Below are 20,139 nucleotides of genomic sequence, written 5' to 3'. Positions count from 1 at the left end.
GATATGCCTAACACAGCATTATTCATACTGTTTATGTCAGCCCTCCCTCTCATCTCAACAATTGTTCTCACCGATGTACAGGTATTCTACGCTGGGTCTCCCGCAAAGGCCTACTGAATCTCCCCATTGTCAACCATTTTAACTCCTATTCCCATTCCCATACTGACCTTTCTGTCCTGGGCCTCCTCCATTGCCAGATTGAGCGAACAAGCACACTGGAGATATTGGACCTCATATTTTGCTTGGATAACTTATAACCCAGCAGTATGAATGAAGATAGACACAAAATGCTGGAGTAACTCAATGGGTCAGGCAGCATCTTTGGGGAAAAGGAATAGGTGACGGATTGGGTCGGAACACTTCTTCTATGCATTAGATGCTGCCTGAACCACTGAGTTACACTAGCATTTTGTGTCTATCTTCAGTATAAACCAGTATCTGCAGCTCCTTCCTACACACGAGGAAAAATATCTTGACCCCAAAGAGTGATGAACCCGTAGAAGCAAGTTGAGACCAACTTGTTGAATACATTCAAGATGTATTTAGATGTAGTATTAATACCTAAAGAGATCAAGGGATGTAGGGTGAAAGCAGGTGTAGAGTACCAAATTTGGGATGAATAGTCATGATCATATTGAAATGCACAGCAGCCTCGGAGAACCAAATGACATACTCCTACTACTAGTCTCATGCAATGCCCTTAAAGTCAATCCATCCACCATCAGTAAAAGCAAAGCTATAGACTAATTCATTAATTGGATGTCAGAGTGAAGGGTGGACTGTGTTACACAGAAATAACTTGCACTTTGAACCTTTAAAAATAAACTGTAGAAAGGGGAATGTTAAGATTTGTACATAGTACATATTTGTACATAATGTACATAGGGGAATGTTAAGATTTTACACCATGATCCGTTCAGAGTTATTAAGGCAGCTGTTCAAATGCTTATTGATTTAGGTGAAGACACTGGTTAAAATACTCTGCAAGACAGGTAGCAGCTACTGAGAATAGAAACAGTTAACCTTTCAAGTTGATGAAATTTTTGGTGGAACTTTACTCTGTGGTTCCAGAGAAGATGCACAAATGAATCAGTACACCCAGCATTTTCCCTCCAAAAGCGTAATGGATTTTATTTCAGACTTCCAGCATCTGCAATTTATAAGTATATTTTAGATTTTCATGAGCATCTTTAAAAGATGAGAGAAAGGGAAGCTTAGAGCATGAATTCCAGCATCTGCAGTTCCTTGTAACTGCAGAGCTTGGGAATCAGTCAGCTTATGCAAAAATGGAGATAAAGTGCTGGAGTAACTCAACGGGTCAGGCAACATCTAGGGAGAACACAATTAGGTGACGTTTCAGGTCGGGACCCCTCTTCATACTGAATCCATGGCCACTGATGGAGCAATTATAATCAAGAGGAGGCAGAGTCCAGGATAGGAGAGTGGAGAGATCTGAGATCTACAGGGCTGCATTTATAGAACAGAGAGGAATGAGGCGACTGAAGGATTGAGGGAATAAAGAGCAAATTCTTAATTTGTGGCATTGTTGAATCGGTTGTTAGAGTTGGTCAGTATGTGCAGGACTGAGTCACGGTGCGAGTTTGTAAATGGGAGCAGGATTTAGGATCACCTTAAGTTTCTTGAGGGAAAAGCAGAGGTTATTCGGGAAAGTATTGGAATAATCATTGAAAAATATCGAAGTGATGGCTGAGGGCTTCTGTAGACATGCAAAGATTCAGCTTTATTTTCAGAGATTGATAGTAATAATTCTTCACCCCGTCTCCTCTTCTATATCTAGATTTTTGGATTTGTAATTTGTTTTATTTACAAGTTTTGAGGATGGTTTGCACACCGATTGCCGAGTTCCCGACCATCAGGATCTTGATGATAACCATTGACCAGAAACCTAACTGGATGGAGCTGCAAGGGCAGTTCACAGGCTGAGTATCTACATGCAGACAGACCTCCTGACTCTTCTCAGTTCTTCCTCCAGCTATAAGGAAGACAAGTGATGGGATATGCCTAATGCTGGATTAGGGCCACCCCAACTACATTCAAGAAGCCTAACACTATCCAGGTCAAAACCTTGCCCCGCACATCTCCATTAAACTTTCCACTCTCACATTATAGCTATGCCCTCTAGTATTGGAAATTTCCACCCTGGGAAATGGTTCTGACTGCCTATATCTCTCATAAATGTATACACTTCTATCAAGTCTCTCCTCAACCTCCGACATAGACATAGACATAGAAATAGGTGCAGGGGTAGGCCATGCGGCCTGACGTTCCAGAGAAAACACTCCATGTCTATCAGCCCTCTCCCTATAGCTGAAACCTTCTAATCCGGGCTGCATTCGGGTAAACCTTATCTGAACCCTTGGACTTGGGTTATGTCACGTCATTCACGACCTCTAGCCGACTTGATAAGAAAAAAATTGATTTTGGGATTCATCCGCAGGGCAGAGAATGAAACAACAGCCGGAACGCCAAGTAACCAACCAAAATTAAAGGGACAGAGGTCCCGCCCATGACCTGATCGGGAGCTCCAACCCTCATCACATTGAACATTATTTTAAACGTCTTTGCAGTGCTCTCTGCAGACAGAACGATAATTGTTCCACCAGTCCTTTTTAAAATGTGCATTTATTTCGGCGCGGGAAGACGTTTGTTGTGTTTTGTCGGAATAATTCCATTGCGTCAAACATTTATTTAACGGGGAGGAACGCAATTTGATGAAAAAGCACCGGAAATATTACTCTCACCAATTTATTCGATGAAAAGCTAGAGTATTCAAAGTTTGCACTGACGAATTTTGCAAAACGCAGCTGCTCTGCTTTTTATTTCAATAAGTAGCATGGACCAGGACACACTCTAAGAATATTTTATGTCAAATGTAGCAGCCCATCAAACTTATAAAACTGTTTTAAACTGTGATAAAGGTTCAATTTGGTTCGAAAATAACATCATACACGTTTCCGCAGTTACAGATTTGCTACTCCGAGACCAAATACGATTTATTTACAAAAAATTGTAGGTGGTAGAAATATTAAATAACAGACAATAGATGACATTAGCAATGCTTGAAATATATAAGAGACGCGAACCTGATATATGGAGCAAAAGCAGCTAGAAGAAGAGCAGCAATTGCACAGATCCCGATAAAGCTGAATAGGACCGACATGGCCAGAACCGCGGATGCAAAGAGCTGCTTTGTTGCAAAGCCCCGAGAATTGATGGCGGTGGAACGACAACACCCACAATCCCGCGGGCGCTGTTCCCACCTGTCAAACGCCAGCTGCTGTGTAGGAAGGAACTGCAGATGCTGGGTAAAACCGACGATGGACATAAAATGCTGGAGCAACTCAGCGGGACAGGCAGCATCTCTGGAGAAAATGAATACGTGATGTTTTGTGTCGAGACCCTTGTTCAGACTGAAAGTCACGGGAAAGGGAAATGAGAGATATAGACGATGATGTAGAGAGATATGAACACATGAATGAAAGATACCCCAAAAAAGTAACAATGAATGATAAAGGAAACGGGTCATTATTAGCTGTAGCTAGGTTAGAACGAAAAGCTGGTGTGACTTGGATGGGGGAGAGATGGGGAGAGGGGGGATGCAGGGGTTACACCCGCTGCTGCTCGGTTCCAAGCCCAGGATAGTCACAGTACCTCAATACGTCAGGCAGGCAGCAGCTCTGGAGTAAAGGAATAGGTGAGGTTTCGGGCTGAGTCCCATCTTCAGACAAGCCCAGGGATGGATGGCGGTGGAACCACTCATTGCCCGCTTTCACTTCAGTCCCAGTTCTCATTCACGTCTCATCTGAAGAAAGGTCTCACCTTTTCCTTTTTCTCCAGGGATGCTGCCTGACCCGCTAAGTTACTCCGACCTTTTGTGTTCACCTCATTCACGTTAATCAAACTGAAACGTTAACTCTGCTTCTCCCTTCGCAGATGCTACCTGGGTAAGACCTGCTGATTATTTCCAGTCGTTTCTTGTCTTTTTATTCCAGAAGATCGGACAGATAAGAACTACAACTCCCAGGACGCCGCGGGCGGCCATGGCCACAGAGGGGGGGAGATGGTGGTTGCTCGGAGATCGCACGCCGGTGTAACGGGGCGCGGAATGATGAGCAGAGTATGAGTAAAGTGTGAGCTGCGACGTGGGAGCGCTTGGCGCTTCATGTGACAGCCGCCGTGTGCGGTGGCGGTGAGGGAGGCGGGACGGGACGGGGCAGGGCCTGGGCCCGGCGCTGGGCCGAGCGACGCCCCGTGGAGCGGCGGCCGGAAATGCGGCAGCAGCGGCGGTTGCATGAAGACGCCGCGAGCATGTCTTCGGAGGAGTTCGAGAAGCTGCACGAGGCGTACGGCGCTGTCAGCGCGGAGCTGGCGAGCCGCTGTGAGCAGATGGCCGGGCGCTCGGGAGGTGAGGGTCCGGACGAGCGGGGGGTCCGGGATAGCCTGGGCCCGGGAGAGCGGGGGACGAGGATCCAGGTGATCCGCAATGGGCAATTTTCCGGGAGATCGGAGGGTGAAGGTCAGCAAGATCGGGGGGTCGGGGAGGGCAGGGGTCGTCCAGACTCCACCTCCTGCCTCTCGGGGACTCAGCTACAATGTCTCGGCCCATGGAGCAAATCCCTGCTGTCAATGCAGGGCCAGGACGGGCTTGCCATCCGCAACGAAGGATAAAAGTAAACCACTGATTTCGCCAATAATCTAATACCAAAACAAAACAAACTGCTCATGCAGGAAATCCGAAATAACAAAAACAAAACACGTTTAAAATGCTCAGCGGGCACGCAGCATCTGTGGAGAATAGTAGAAACAACAACCCCGGAGAATATGTGTCCCTTCTTCAGACATCTATGGATAATTCTGAGGAAAGATCATTGACAGTTTATCTCTGTACATGTATTGCCTGACCAGCGGAATTTCTCCAGTATTTTCAGTTTGTCTTTGAGCAATTAATTGCTCACCCAAACTTCTAACAGTTCCCAGTGGGCCTCAGTTTATAAACTCGACTTTTGCTGAGATTTAAAATGTGCACAAAGAAGGCTAAGAGGTGAAGACTTAGCCAGGCAATATTTTTCTGCTCCTCTATCTCCTCTAAAATGTGTTATAACTAAACTGTGGCAGTCTTGATCTTAAGATGCAACGACCCCAACCTGAAATGACACTTGCATGCCTGACCTGGAGACACTCCAGAACATTGTCTTTTTTTTTCGTAAACCATCATCTGCAGTTTATTGTTTTTAAGAAGGAACTGCAGATGCTGGAAAATCGAAGGTACACAAAAATGCTAGTGAAACTCAGCGGGTGCAACAGCATCTATGGAGCGAAGGAAATAGGCAACGTTTCGGGCCGAAGAAGGGTTTCGGCCCGAAACGTTGCCTATTTCCTTCGCTCCATAGATGCTGTTTCTCCAGCATTTTTGTGTATCTGCAGTTCATTGTTTTGCCAATTAAATCTGATAGGCCCAAATCCATTCAGCCACTACCAAATCCATTGTGTCTTAATTTCTGTCCTTGATATTAGTGATTTTGTTTGCTATCTAACCAATTCTCCAAATCTTCTTGTACACACGGGGAACTGCAGATATTGGTTTAAAAACAAGGACCCAAAGTGCTGAAGTAATTCATAGAAACATAGAAAATAGTTGCAGGAGTAGGCCATTCGGCCCTTCGAGCCTTCACCGCCATTCAATATGATCATGGCTGATCATCCAACTCAGTATCCTGTATCTGCCTTCTCTCCATACCTCCTGATCCCTTTATTCAGTGGGTCAGGCAGCATCTCTAGTGAACATGGATAGCTGACATTTTCGTATGGGACTCTTCCAAGTTTAAAGAAGGGTCCCTACCCGAAACACCACCTATCCATGTTCCCCAGAGATACTGCCTGACTCGCTAATTACTCCCAGCATTTTATCCTGTTTTTCTCCAAACCTCCTCGTTCAGTGTCCCTCTGTTACCTTCATTCCTATCTTTCAGTTGCCATTGATATTTGCTTGAGTGACTGACCTTACTTCCATTGCTGCTCTCTCATTATTCCAGTAGAGTAAATCAAGCTTCCCCTTGCGCTGTAACACAAATCATTTCTTATTTTAAACCTGCTGTAATGCAAATCTTTTCTTTATTTTTACTTAAATTATATCACAGAAGGATTATGCTTAAGCTTTAGATCATCAGGAAGTATAAAGCAGGAAAGGTGTTGTCCCGAAACGTCACCTAACCATGTTCTCCAGAGATGCTACCAAACCTGCTGAATTACTCCAGCTATTTGTGTCCTTTTACGTTACTTGTTCAACATTTCCAATACTTGTACTTTTGACTGAGTGGTCTCACTCCTAAAAAGCTTCGACAATAAGATCACAACTTTGCTACCCTCCTCACCTTTACTCTGCTGACAGCAGGCTCACCAATCTCTAGTGGCTTTCAATACTCTAAAAATCAGTTGTAAACTCACGCTCCCCATGTTCTTATCACTCCTTGTTTTCCCACATGTACCACATTTTCTTGCTTCCTCCTTGTACTGATCTACGGGCTCTTGTTGCATCTCTAAACTTTCCCCTTCAATTAAGGATTGATAACAAAATGCCTTATAAATTCATGCTGTCTTTATTAATTTTGTTATTCTGAATGCCTAAAACAGAATAATAAAATGATTAGAGACAGTGTGGATTTATGACCTGGGAACTGCAGCCATTCTCGGGGCACGCAGCTGACTTGGGAACTGCTGCCTGACATGGGGCAAGCGAGCCGACCTGGGCGCAACAGCCAGACCTGGGGCAAGCGAGCCGACCTGGGAACTGCAGCCATTCGCGTGGCATGCAGCGGACCTGGGCGGCTGCAAGCGGCCTCCGGGACTGGACAGCGGAACCGGCCGCCACCTCAGTGCCTTTTGCCGGCCCTTCCGCCAGCCAAACACGATGTCCTTCGGCACAGGCGCAACCGGTGGAGGTGGTGGTTGGCGGGTAGCTACTGGGCAGAAGGCTGGCTGCTCCGTCACGGGCTCTCTCTCCCCCCGTTATGTGATCTCCCTGAGCCAGGAAGTCCCCGTCCCTCAGACCTGAACCGCACAACGCATTGTGGGACAGGCAAAGCTGGAGGCTCCCTGGTCCAGATTGCCTCCTTGAAGGAGTTTCACTTCCTTTCTACTGACTAAACCAAACCCTTGATCCTGTCCTGCCAGCCTTTTTTTCAAAATGTAGCAACTCAAAATGGGGGTGCGTCTTCATTGCCGGGAAATACAGGTAGTAAGAATAGGTGACACAATATCCTCCACAATAATTCTCAACACCGGTGTCCTGCAGGAATATATTCTCAGTCCCTTACCATTCACTCATGACTTTGCGAACAAATTCTGCTCTCTTTACAAGTTCACAGGTTACACCACCGTAGTGAGCTGGACCTCGAACAATCACGAAACAGAGTGCAGGAAGGAGATGGAGGGCTTAGTAACATGGTGACAAAATGCCAATTACGCCCTCAGCGTTAGCAAGATAAAGGTCATGTCTCCAATGATTCTTGCCAATTTCTATAGCTGCACAGCAGAAAGCATCCTATTGGGATTTATCACAACTTGGTTTGGCAACAGCTCTGCACAAGACTGCAAGAAATTGCTGAGAGTTGTAGATACAGCCCAGTCCATCACACAAACCATGTACACTTCATGATGCCTTGGAAAAACTGCCAATATAATCAAGGATCATGTACGCCTTAGTCACTCCCTTTGTCCATCCCCTGTTGGGCAGAAGATACAAAAGCTTGAGAGCATGTACCACCAAATTCATAAATAGAGGGTATCAGACTACTGAACGGACCTCTCCTAAGGGAAGGGTGATGCTTCAATGTCCCAGCCTACCTCTTTGCAGCCATTACACTTTTTTATCTGCACATTCTCTGGATCTGTAACACTATAATGGTGGAGTCTATATTCTACACTTGATTATTTTTCTTTTTAGACCACCTGCTGTATTTGTATCGCTTGATGTACTCTTGTATCATATGACTTGATTGGATATTTTCTTTACTATATCTTGGTACACATGACAATAATAAACCAATATTACAATATATGATTCTGCAACTATAATTACATGTCCGAAAGACAACTCCTGATTATGATTTGGCCCAAATGTTAAGGAAGTGTATTTCAGTGTTCACTTGTGCTGTTTATTCCTTTCTCATGCCTGAAGGAAGTAGCTATTCATCTTTTTTAAAGTTGATAACTTTTTTGTAGTGCTTGTGATTTAAAAAAAAAACAGTGACAGTTTTGAGACAGTGGAAACCTGTTAATGTTTTAAATAGCCTGCTGCATGGCAATTGATTATGCACTGGCATTCTGATCTCAGTTTAAAATAAATTAATTCAGTGTGTGATCTTCCTTAGCAATGCTATCCAGATATACAGTCTTGATTTTCCGCATTGTTCTGATGTAAGTACTTAAAAAGGTAATATTTCTGAATTTAACAATGGTAAAATTGAATAATGAATTCCACAGGCATTGGAATCACAAGCTTGCAACTAAGACAAGCTCACTTAATGGTGCATGATGAGAAGTGCTCAGGCCGTATATTCCCTAATTTGCATCACAGCCAACCTTGTATTGACGAGCAATGCAAGCATGTGTGTTTATTTCTGGTGAGAAGTCTCAGAAGAGCTTTGAGCTGACACATTAGCTCATATCCAGGTCTGCCAGGCTTCTATTTGTTTTGGGCAAAACTAGTTTTATTAATGTCTTTATCTTGATAAAGACATTAATAAGGTTCTTTATCTTGATAAAGACCTCGACAAGGTTCAGCAATGGATGAGTTTACCCACCTGTAACACAAATTGTAATTAGTAATTTCTAATAGTAGTAGCCCTTTTAATTTGTGTTCTGCTGTTATCATTCAGTAAGATTGTTTGTCATCTTTTAGCTCAGTGACACTTTTCCAACCCCTACCTCGATTCCCTTAATTTTTTAATGTCCTTGCTGATATGCAGTGACTGAATCTTCTCGTGTGGAACATTCCAAAGGTTCAGTGCGCTCCAGTTGAACATATCTTCTAGACTTTGTCAGGATTGGCTTATTCTGAGGGTGTGATCTCTATTTCTGGACTCTGCAGCCTGGGGAAACATCGTCCCTGTATCGACTCAAGTGAAATCCCACAAAATGTTGGAGCCTGTAAAACCAACAACGCAGAGGTTCGACCAGCCCCGACGTGGGGTTTGATCGCCCGGTGCGGGGGAGCTGACATCCCCCGATGCAGGATCTGAATGCCCCGATGCGGAAGGCTCAAACGCCGCCGGCTATGGGCGTCAAGATCGTCCCATCAATGGAGGGCTCGAGGTCCCCGACCGTGAGAGAGTAAAGAAGGGAAGAGATTTTTACTTTTTTTTTCGCCTTCCATCACAGTGAGGAATGTGGAGGAGTCACTGGTGGATGTTTATGTTAAAATGTATTTTGTATGTTTTGTTTCTTTTTATTTGTATGACTTGGCAAATGAAATTCCTCGTATGTTGCAAAACATACTTGGCTAATAAAGTATTATTGTGATTGTGAGTACTGATTTACTAGCTGTGTCAAGGATTTTGTAAATGATTTAAATCCTTTTTACCCTAGAATTTTGTTGCTTTTTTTTCTTCAGCTGCAAACATGATTACGTGGGAATGCAAAGGCGATCACAATTAGTTGACGATAATCCACTGAAGAATTATCAAAAGTATAATTGAAAAATACAGTGCTAGACCAGTTAAAATAATACAGGCATTGGAATCATAAATATCTGTAGCACTGAAGGAACTAGTGTGTAGTTGTCTGTAAATAAGCAGTCACTGACCTATATAGATCTCGTACTCAAGATAATTCTAACCATACTTTGAGCACAAAGTAATCCAAATAATTTTACAGATCAAACCATGTTACCTTTTTCTCCAGTAACTCAATGGCCCCGAGAATTAAAACGGAGATAAAATATTCAAGATTTGTTTTTGTTACTACCTGAAGCTGGTGGAATGGGGGTTGGTGTTGTTAATGGGCTTGTGAGGACTGAATCATGCAGCAACCTATTATTTATTGAAATCGTGCTTTTTAAAATTATTTCATATTTTGCAGATCAGAAAAGGTTTCTACGGGAAATAGATGAAAAGGTGGAGGAAGCAAATGAAATTGTAAGTACCAAATTAGAGAGACATAATTAAAAGTCACTCAGTTGAATATTTTAGTTCCCATTGCATGACTGTTTACTCAATTAATTTGGCTACAAATTTTAGGGGGCATAGTTTAAGCCTGTTGTAAACCTGCTGCCCTTATTCCTGGATACTATTGTTTCTAGTTGGATGGAATGGAAAAGGAATTGAGGAATGCACCATCATCATTTCGTAATCAGATGAATATCAAAATCCGATCATACAGAAAAGATGTCATCAAGCTACAGCGCGATGCAAGAAATGTCAATACTGGATATGGAGTACAAAGTGACTTTAAGTATACAGTGCATGGTGCTGAAAATGAACAAAGTGTAAGTACTGCAACTAAAGTATAATGAGGCATGAATTAAATCCCGTTTTGCACCGTAGATTTATTGACAGTAAATTCCGTTTTGCATATGCCACTTATTCTGTAATATTTTTTATCTGCTGCCCAGTGTCAATTTTGCATTCGTCCCCCACCCTATTCATCGTACTAATTTCACTGTCTGTATAATTTGTTAACACCTAGCCCACTGCCAATAATGGATCATTGTGGGCTCCACCTTTCCTTGATCATGATAACTTTTTGCATATCTTTTACTCTCTCTCTCTCTGCCTAACCCGCTGAGTTACTCTCGCTTTTTGTGTTTATACACAATTAGCATTATTCTTTTTTATTGGTAACTTGTGAAACTCACCAATGATGTAATTGTGTTAGTTAAAGTAATTGATCATTTGACACCTGAGATTCTTGTGTCAGTTGCATTGATCCATAACCATAACCATAAGTTTATTTTATTCCAATATGATTGTCCGATTGTGCATTTAAATCATTATTTATTTTTTCTGTACAATCTGTAACTCTTCAGTCAGATTCTGTTTCAGTTTGCATTATTATGTTGTGGTCCTAGGCCCATATTTAATGTAGGACTGTTTGGAAGGAAATACCCAGTTTGTCGGGGGGCATCATATCATATAACTATTACAACTTATTTTCATTAGTTTGTTTGTTTGGTTGGTTGTCAGTCATATCTCCATCAAAACCAGGTGGTAACAGTGAAATGTTTATATATTCCAGTAGAGATTTACGTCATGAATTCAAAAATCTCCTCATCTGAAAATCTGGTTAATTATTTCCCAAGTTTTTTACTAAAATTGTTTTAAAATAGAACTGAATCAGAAGCGAGCTGCATGACGTCACAATGCCTTTGCTCCTCGCGACCAGCTGCGCAGACTTTTCAATGCGCAGCCAGTTACGTGGATTGAAGCCCGGGAACACGTGATCAAGTCATCCAGCACACTCCGCTGGGCTTCTTGAAGTTCAACAACATGGCGGCAGCGGTCGTTATTGCAGGAAGAATGGGCAGGGTTCTGCAGATCCAGAGGTCTCCGGCTTGCTTTTGAAGAACTCGCCCGGCCGCGCCGCTCGCAAGACCTTTGAAAAAAACCAATTTGTCTTCTTGTTCGATCTGCCAGGAGCAAGTGATTATTGCGTTCGAGAACCAGCCCTCAACTCTGACAACGCGCCCCCCCCCCCCCCAACCCAACCTCTGAAACTCTCGCGCCCCCCCCCCCCCCTCCATCTCTGCCCCCCCACACGCTCCCTCTCACATGCCCCTTCTTCCCCCCCTCCCTCTCTGTACCACTTTGTCCCACTCTTCCTCTCTGTCCGTCTCTCCCCACCACCCTCCTCTGCACCGCCTCCCTTCCCACTCCTCTCGCCCCCCCCCCCACCCCTCCCGTGTGTGAGGGAGGTGCCCAGTGTGTGTGTGTGTGTGTAACTCCACAGGCCCCCCCCCGCAACCGCGTGTTGATGGGATGGGATGGGACCCAACGGGTCCCTCTTGGTCTAGTTCACTTTAAAACTCAGGCATTCATTTGCTTGCCTATCCAGCTTCCCTTGTTCTATTTAATTTTTGAAAATAAAATGATTTTTACTATACCAAGTTAATCAAACAGCAACATAATAAAGCATTTTGGGAATTTAAAAATTGCTTTATTCCCTTAGGCAAGTCTATAAAAGCAATGACAGACACAAAATACTGGATCAGCTGGAGAAGGGTACCGACCCAAAACATCACCTATCCATTTTCTCCAGAGATGCCGCCTACCAGTATTTTGAGTCTATCCTTGGTATAAAACAACATTTGCAGACCAGTTAAACAAGTACTTTGGTTCTGTCTTCACTAAGGAAGGCACAAAAAAATCTCCCAGAAATACGAGAGAATAGAGCATCTAACGTGACAGAGGAACTGAAGGAAATTCACATTAGTCATGAAATGGTGATGGGTAAACTGTTGGGATGAAGGCAAATAAATCCCCTCAGCTTGATGGTCTGCATCCCAGAGTACTCAAGGAGGAAGCCATAAAAATTGTGGATGTATTGGTGATCATTTTAAACTGATCAGTTCTTGTGCACTGGAGAGTAGCAAATGTAACCCCACTTTTTAAGAGAGAAAACAGGGAATTATAGACCAGTTAGCCTTACATCGGTACTGGAGAAGATGCTCGAGTCGATTATTAAAGATGTAATAGCAGCACATTTGGAAAACAATGACAGGATCGGTCAAAGTCAGCATGGATCGATGAAGGGCAAATCATGCTCGACTGGTCTTCTGGAATTTTGAGGATGTAACAAGTAGAATGGGTAAGGGAGAGCCAGTGGATGTGGTGTATCTTAACTCAAAAAGCCTTTGACAAGGTCCCACACAAGAGATTAGTGTGCAAAATTAGAGCATATGGTATTAGGGGTAGGGTATTGACATGGATAGAGAACCGACTGACAGACAGGAAGCAAAGAGTAGGAATTAATGGGCCTTTCCAGTTATTTACAATATATATTAACGATTTAGACGAAGGAACTAAATGTAACATCTCCAAGTTTGTAGATGACACAAAATTGGGTGGCAGTGTGAGCTGCAAGGAGGTTGCTATGAGGCTGCAGAATGACTTGGATAAGTTGGGTGAGTGGGGAGATGCAGTCTAATGTGGATAAATGTAAGGTTATTCACTTTGGTGGCAAAAACAAGGCAGATTATAATCTGAATGGTGTCAGATTGGGAAAAGGGGAGGTGCAATGAGACCTAGGTGTCCTTGTACAGCAGGCATTGAAGAATGCTAATGGCATGTTGGCCTTCATATGTGGAATTCTCTGCCTGATAGCAGTGGAGGCCAATTCACTGGATGTATTCAAGAGTTAGATATAGCTCTTGGGGATAACAGAATCAAGGGATATGGGAAGAAAGCAGGAACAGGGTACTGATTCTGGATGATCAGCCATAATCATATAGAATGGCATACTCCTGCACCTATTTTCTATGTTTCTATTTGCAGTAACTTGTTATCTATCTATCTATCTTCTATCTATCTATTAATATATAAAACCCTCGTGCCATCCGACCGGTTGCCGTTTCCTTTCTGCCTTTTGATTCGTTCCCATCGTGTGATGTCACAATGCCCAATGTTCGCAGATGTCCAATCACAATGCCCAATGCTCGCAGATGTCCAATTGGAATGGATCCATTTACATGTACGGCTGCCGGCTGCATTTCTTTTTTGATTTACTGCAACTCCGAAACCAGACGCAGAACCGCCCACATCTTTTCCATTTCGGTAGAGATTTCACTTTTCTTTCTAAGTATCCGCTCCTCATTACATTTCGTCGTGTTTAAGTACACGTTTTTAATCAAATCCTTCCCCCCCCCCCCCCAATATTTCAAAAAAAAAAACTGGCATCTCACCCATAGAATCAGCCCTAGCCCCAGCCCCTGGTGAACGTTCCATCATGTGATGTCACAATGCCCAATGTTTACATATATCCAATCGGAATGGATTCATTTACATATGCCTTTGCAGGAGCCCCAGCCCCTGGTGAACGTTCCATCGTGTGATGTCACAATGTCCAATGCTCAAAGACATTCTTGCCATAGTGGGAGTACAGAGAAGGTTCACCAGACTGATTCCTGGGATGACAGGACTTTCATATAAATAAAGACTGGATAGACTCGGTTTGTACTCGCTAGATTTTAGAAGATTGAGGGGGTATCTTATAGAAACTTACAAAATTCTTAAGGGGTTGGACAGGCTAGATGCAGGAAGATTGTTCCAGATGTTGGGGAAGTCCAGAACAAGGGGTCACAGTTTAAGAATAAGGGGCAAATCTTTTAGGAACGAGATGAGAAAAAAACATTTCACACAGAGAGTGGTGAATCTCTGGAATTCACTGGCACAGAAGGTAGTTGAGGCCAGTTCATTGGCTATATTTAAGAGGGAGTTAGATCTGGCCCTTGTGGCTAAAGAGATCAGGGGGTATGGAGAGAAGGCAGGTACAGGATACCGAGTTGGATGATCAGCCATGATCATATGGAATGGTGGTGCAGGCTCGAAGGGCCAAATGGCCTACTCCTGCACTTAATTTCTGTTTCTGTTTCCCTCTCCTCACCCCTCTCCCTGAATCTGGGTGTAATGATTTGCTTGGCAAAATAATCTTGTAAATCTTAAAGTTTAAGGAAATTAAATCTTTAGTTGAGGTCCTACTTAAAAACAGACTCATAAGCATTTCAGATTTTCAGTAATTTCCAATAACAATCTTTTTCTGTTGCAGAGTCACTTAAGCTCCCAGCGTGCTTTGCTTTTGCAAGGTACAGACAGTCTTGCCAGAGCTAGCCAGAGTGTAGACCGTTCTCAAAGGATAGCAGCAGAGACTGATCAGATAGGTTCAGAAATAATTGAAGAACTTGGAGAGCAGAGAGAGCAACTGGAACGTTCAAAAGATAGGGTAAGTCCTCACTAGGTATGCAAGTACAACATTTATTTTGGAAATACCAGAATATAAAATGCTCCAATCTGAAAATATCAAAAGTTGTACATTTATGCACATCAAACAAGGAGATATTAATTCTGTTTTTTGTTCTGAAGCTAATTAATACAGGTGAGAATTTGAGTCGAAGTCGGAAAATACTTCGTGCCATGTCCAGAAGGTAAGAGTTAAGAGCAACTAAAATTGCCTGATGTAACAAAGTTAGTACCACATATTGTCCAAGGCAACAAAGAAATCTAGCCCCTCGGCACTGCTCTCAATAAGTTGCATCTGAAATAAGTTTAGCAGGAATTATTTTCTGCAGCCAGTACTGTACATTTCCATCCATAGAACTGTAAAGGCAGTAGTGTATTTGTACCCTGCATAACTTGAGCGCCAGCTGTTTTGATATTTAAATTTGAAAAATGTCCAAACTGGGCCTTAGGATACTTACTGATGTGGACTTGCACCTTTACTCCCTTGTTTTTTTTAGGGAATGCGAATAAGCATCCAATGTCACACAATTTGAATACAAAGCAGGTATTTTTAATTAATTGTTGCTCCATTTGTGTAGCTGAACACCCAGAGGAAAAAAATTCACCTAAAATTTATGATGAGAAAAAAATTGCTTTCTTACTGAAGCAGTGCATAGGAACAAATCTGAAAATCTCTTCCCCAACCCTTCAGTGCCATATAAAAGTGATCTCTCCCCGCTATAAAAGCCAGTGTTTGACCTAGGCGTAACATTTCTCAAATTAATGTTTTTATCTCTCCAGGATTATGACAAACAAGCTGTTACTGGGCATTATTATTCTTCTGGAAGTGGCAATTCTTGGAACTGTTGTATACCTCAAGTTTTTTCACAACCATTGACTTAAGTCATGCATATATAGATTGGCTGCAGTGCCTAGGATTCATAGTTGAAGATGATTGAAGTACATGAAAATCCATATACCGATGAATAATTTTTCTTTATGTATTCAACCTGCTGAGAGGACTTCAACCTGCTGAGAAGACCCTTCTCATTACAGGAATTACTTTTGTCTGAGGTGAAGCAATTTTAAATTTGCACTTCAATTCTTTAAATGCTACTGCGAATAACTACATTGTAGTGATGTGCACAAAATTTTAATAAAGTCATTTGATATGTAACATGTCCTAAGGGGCTTGAACATGTTTCTGTTGAGGTCAAGTCATTTAAAAAGTATGCTCGACCATTTTGGAAGGAGAAGTACCAATCACAGTTTTAACATACAAGAACAGAGCCTTTCTGCCAGCAGATTTACATCTTCTGCCAGAGGTGATGCTTCGAGTGATCCAGATCTCTCTCCAGATAGTTGAATAGGGTATTGGCTCCAATCCTATTCATACTGGAATGTTTGGAAAGCTCAGAGCTGAAGGTTGTTCGTAATACCTTGTAGAGAAGTGGGATGTCAGCCGATGGTCAGAGAACAATGCCCTATTAGAGAATCCCAAAATGAAAGTATGTAGAACAAAGACCGGAACGTTTTTACAAGATCCCCCCAGCCCCAAAGTCCTTTCTCTCAGAGTTCTGAATGATGGGGTTGTTGTAACAGCCAACTTGTCTTTTGTCAGTTCTAAAGCCGTACAGTCTGTTCACTTGTTTCATCTGCAGAATCGGGAGTTGGTATTTCACTACATTTGCCATGCGATCCTGCCCGTGCTTGTCCCAAAGAAAAAGAAATAACATCCACGGCAATATTTACTGTGGCATTCAGTTCTTCTTCTGTATTTGCAAGTTTAGGATTAACTTCCACTAGATCCATTGCAGATAGCATTCCTGCCAGAGAAGCAATGGGTACAAGTTAACTTTCAATGCGCGAAAAGCTGCCTTAAAAATAATTAATCTCTGGCTATGCAACCAACTGCTTCTACACATTGTTTCATACCAGTGTTGTAGATTTCTTCAGCGATATACATTCCTTCCCTATAAGTTAGCCCTCCAATCACTGGAGTCCCAGTAGCGGGAGCTAAAGATGGATCAATAGCATCAACATCAAAGCTCAGGTGCAATGGTCTTTTTCTGTAAAGCAACACACCAGGTTGTTGGATTCACATTTATTTTTGCCTCTTAAATAAACAAATCTATACTTTTAAAGAAATTTACAAATTGCTTTAGAAAGCATGTTATGCTGACCCACAATTTAAAGTGGAGGTAACATCATCTGGATAATACCTTGCTGAACAATTTTAGTACAATTCCCCACCTACTCTCTCACCTTTAACCCCATCCTTCCATGAGAACTTAGCTAAATTAACTTTCTTTTATGTCCTGTGATAAGAACCAATACAATGATTAGAAGGGCCACAAAATTATGTTGGCGAGTCAAATTAAAGAAATTCCAGGGGCTTTTTATATGTGCATTAAATATAAGAGAAGCTAGGAGCACTCAAGGATAAGGGAATTTGAGTCTGTGATGTAGGTGGAGTACTAAATGAGTACTTTGTATTTGTAATCACCAAGGTGAAGAACATGGCAGGCAGTTAGATCAGTGTGGAGAATACTAATATGCAAGGGCAGTTTGAGATTAAAGAGGCAGTGTTGGGTGTTTGAAGAATATGGATGAATCCCCATGGCCTGAAGGAACCAATCCCAGGTTATGGACAGAGATAAAAGAATGCAGGTACCTGGACAAAGATCTTTGCATTTTCTCTAGCCACAGGTGATGTCCTGGAGGACTGAAGAGTAGCTAACATAGTTTCTTTATTTAAGAAGGGAACTAGAGAGAATCCAGGAAATTATGGACTGGTGAGCCTCACGGGCATGGTAGGAAATTCTATTGAAGAGGATTCGTCAGACTAGGATTTACTCCTATTTGCAATACAATGGGTTAATTGCACCATATGTTCCTGATATGTTCTGTAAGGAGGTGAAAATGAGGATTAGGGCGATGGATATTGTCAACTTAGATTTTCGTATGGTATTTGATAACACCCCCATGGTAAACTGAACCAAACAATAAAGTGCATGGGGTTAACAATGACTTGGTTGTATGGATTAATAACTAACTTATTGATAGAAGACAAAGTTGTGCTGGAATTATGATATTTAGGCCGGAGGTCTGTGACCAGTGTAGTTATGCAGCGATTTGTGATGTGATCTCCAGTTTATAATATACATATAGATGACTTAGACATAAATGTAAATGGGTGGGTTAGTACGTTTGTTGATGACACCCAGATTGCTGGAGCTGCGGACTTTGAGCAAAACTGTCGAAGTTTACAACAGGATATTGATCAGCTACAGAAATGGGCAGAGAAATGGCAGATGGAATTTAGTCTGACAGTCAGGAAGTCATGATGCCGCCTTATAGGACTTTGGTTAGGCATTTGAAATATTGCGTCCAGTTCTGGTCATCTCAATACAGGAAGGGTAGAGAAGCTTTGGAAACAGTGCAGAGGTGATTTACCAGAATGATGCCTGGATGAGAGGTTATTTGCAACAAATGTAGATTGGGCAGAAATACTGTTTTCTTGAGAACACTTGAGGTTGATGGGAGACCTGATAGAAGTATACAACATTATGTGGGGAATAGAAAAGGTACACTATGGAATTATACCTATATTTTCCCCAGGATAGAAATATCAAATATTAGAGTGCACAGCATTAAGGCAAGAGGGGCTAAGTTTAAACCGAGATGTGCACTGCAAATTCCTTTTACAGATGGTGGTGGGTGTCTGAAATACACTGCCAAGGGTGGTAGTGGAGGCAGATACTATAATGGCATTTAAGTGTGTTTTAGATCAACACATGCAGGGAATGGTGGGATATGGATCATGTGCAGGCAGATAAGAGTTTAATTTTCAGATCACGTTCAGCAGACACATTATAGCCCAAAGTACCTGTTCCTGTGTTGTACTGTTCAATGTAACTATCATTGCTGGACAGTGCAGGCAGTGTGAAGGATATAGGCAGGTTTAACAGTTATTTTACTTACTTTCCAATGAGATGATCAAATGTTTTTTCCATTACTTTCTGTATTCCAAGTTGATCCACTTCTTTCATTGAGAAGTATTTGATGCCAAGATGTTTCAGGATATAGCTGGTGGCAAGAATTTTTTTTAAATATAATTGTCATTATAAACTATTGGTACTAATGTTACATTATTGGCAATTCAAGGTAGAATTTATGAATTCTAGGCCATTAATATGCAAATGCCATCTGGACTTGCAAACAGTAATAATGACATTTGAGGTATCACAGATACATATTCTTTCCAAGAAAGTAATTATTTTCGATCATTGTGTCAAGCATCACAAACAGAAGTAGGTATGTTACAAAACCTACCTGAATCGTCAATGGGAATCTGCCCACAGCCAGGTCCGCGATTTTGGCGCTGTTTGGAGGGGGCGGGTTTAAAACGCGATTTTTACTAGGCTGTACTAATCGCAGATGTTCAGCCTAGTAAATCATTAACGAAAAATCGCTGCAAGACCCGGTCGCAAAAGGTATTATTAGTTTTATAGGCCTCGATAATATAGTTATAATAATTTAAAATTACTGTCTCATTCCGCAACCTCTCGCAGCCCCAGGGTTTTATAAAGCAAACAATTAAAGGTATGTACCTTATTTTTACATTAAATGGGGCATATATATAACCCTATATATCAAGTTATCTATAGCGAGTAGTTCATTTTGGGCTTTTTATATCCCGCAGTATTTTTCTCGGCATTTGAGGGCACTAATCCAGCGCGATTTCAACGTTCTAAACCAGCGCGTTCACATGAACCCACTAGAAAGCCGATTTAAATGGGCATTTATTTACAGCAATTGAACACTAAATTCCTTCCATTTGGCCTATAAATTAATGTAAATTAGATATAAAAATCATGTTATATTGTGAATTATTTGTGAATAATCTTTGGACACTTAGGCTATTTAAAAATGTTAATCTTTCCTTAAGAAATGGGCTTTTGATTATCCAAGATCACAGCTTTTTTGTAATGTCCATTGAAAATCAATAGGGAACAAGATGCTAATTTCCGAGTATGAAAATGGCCATAACTTTTTTAATACTTGAGATATGAAAGTGAATTTGGTGTCAAATTAAACTTATTGTTATGCTTTATCTGATGGGATAAATTGCAGACTTGATTTTTAAAATCTCAAAATTTTGTAACATTGCTAACAGAAGTTGTATATT

General features: G+C 41.9%; 2 protein-coding genes across 2 annotated transcripts in view; one reads left to right on the top strand and one right to left on the bottom strand.

Annotated features, from left to right (window-relative positions):
- Positions 1-4,227: 4,227 nt before the first annotated feature.
- On the top strand, positions 4,228-16,150 carry vti1b (vesicle transport through interaction with t-SNAREs 1B). The gene is made up of 6 exons (XM_055640752.1): positions 4,228-4,426; positions 10,099-10,154; positions 10,319-10,504; positions 14,779-14,952; positions 15,093-15,154; positions 15,750-16,150. Exons 1-6 carry the CDS (start codon positions 4,291-4,293, stop codon positions 15,844-15,846), a joined length of 711 nt encoding a protein of 236 aa, XP_055496727.1. The 5' UTR covers positions 4,228-4,290; the 3' UTR covers positions 15,847-16,150.
- Positions 16,086-20,139, bottom strand: part of arg2 (arginase 2) — an 18,427-nt gene continuing 14,373 nt past the window's right edge. Inside the window, exons 6-8 of the mRNA XM_055640748.1 lie at positions 18,933-19,037; positions 16,884-17,017; positions 16,086-16,774 (exon numbers count right to left, since the gene is read on the bottom strand). Coding sequence (XP_055496723.1) covers positions 16,572-16,774; positions 16,884-17,017; positions 18,933-19,037 — 442 coding nt within the window. The 3' untranslated portion in view covers positions 16,086-16,571. The remainder of the gene's footprint in view (positions 16,775-16,883; positions 17,018-18,932; positions 19,038-20,139) is intronic.

This window comes from Leucoraja erinacea, chromosome 9 (genome assembly GCF_028641065.1).
Source record: "Leucoraja erinacea ecotype New England chromosome 9, Leri_hhj_1, whole genome shotgun sequence".
Classification (NCBI taxonomy): Eukaryota; Metazoa; Chordata; class Chondrichthyes; order Rajiformes; family Rajidae; genus Leucoraja; species Leucoraja erinaceus.
This window is presented reverse-complemented; position numbering and strand designations above follow the sequence as displayed.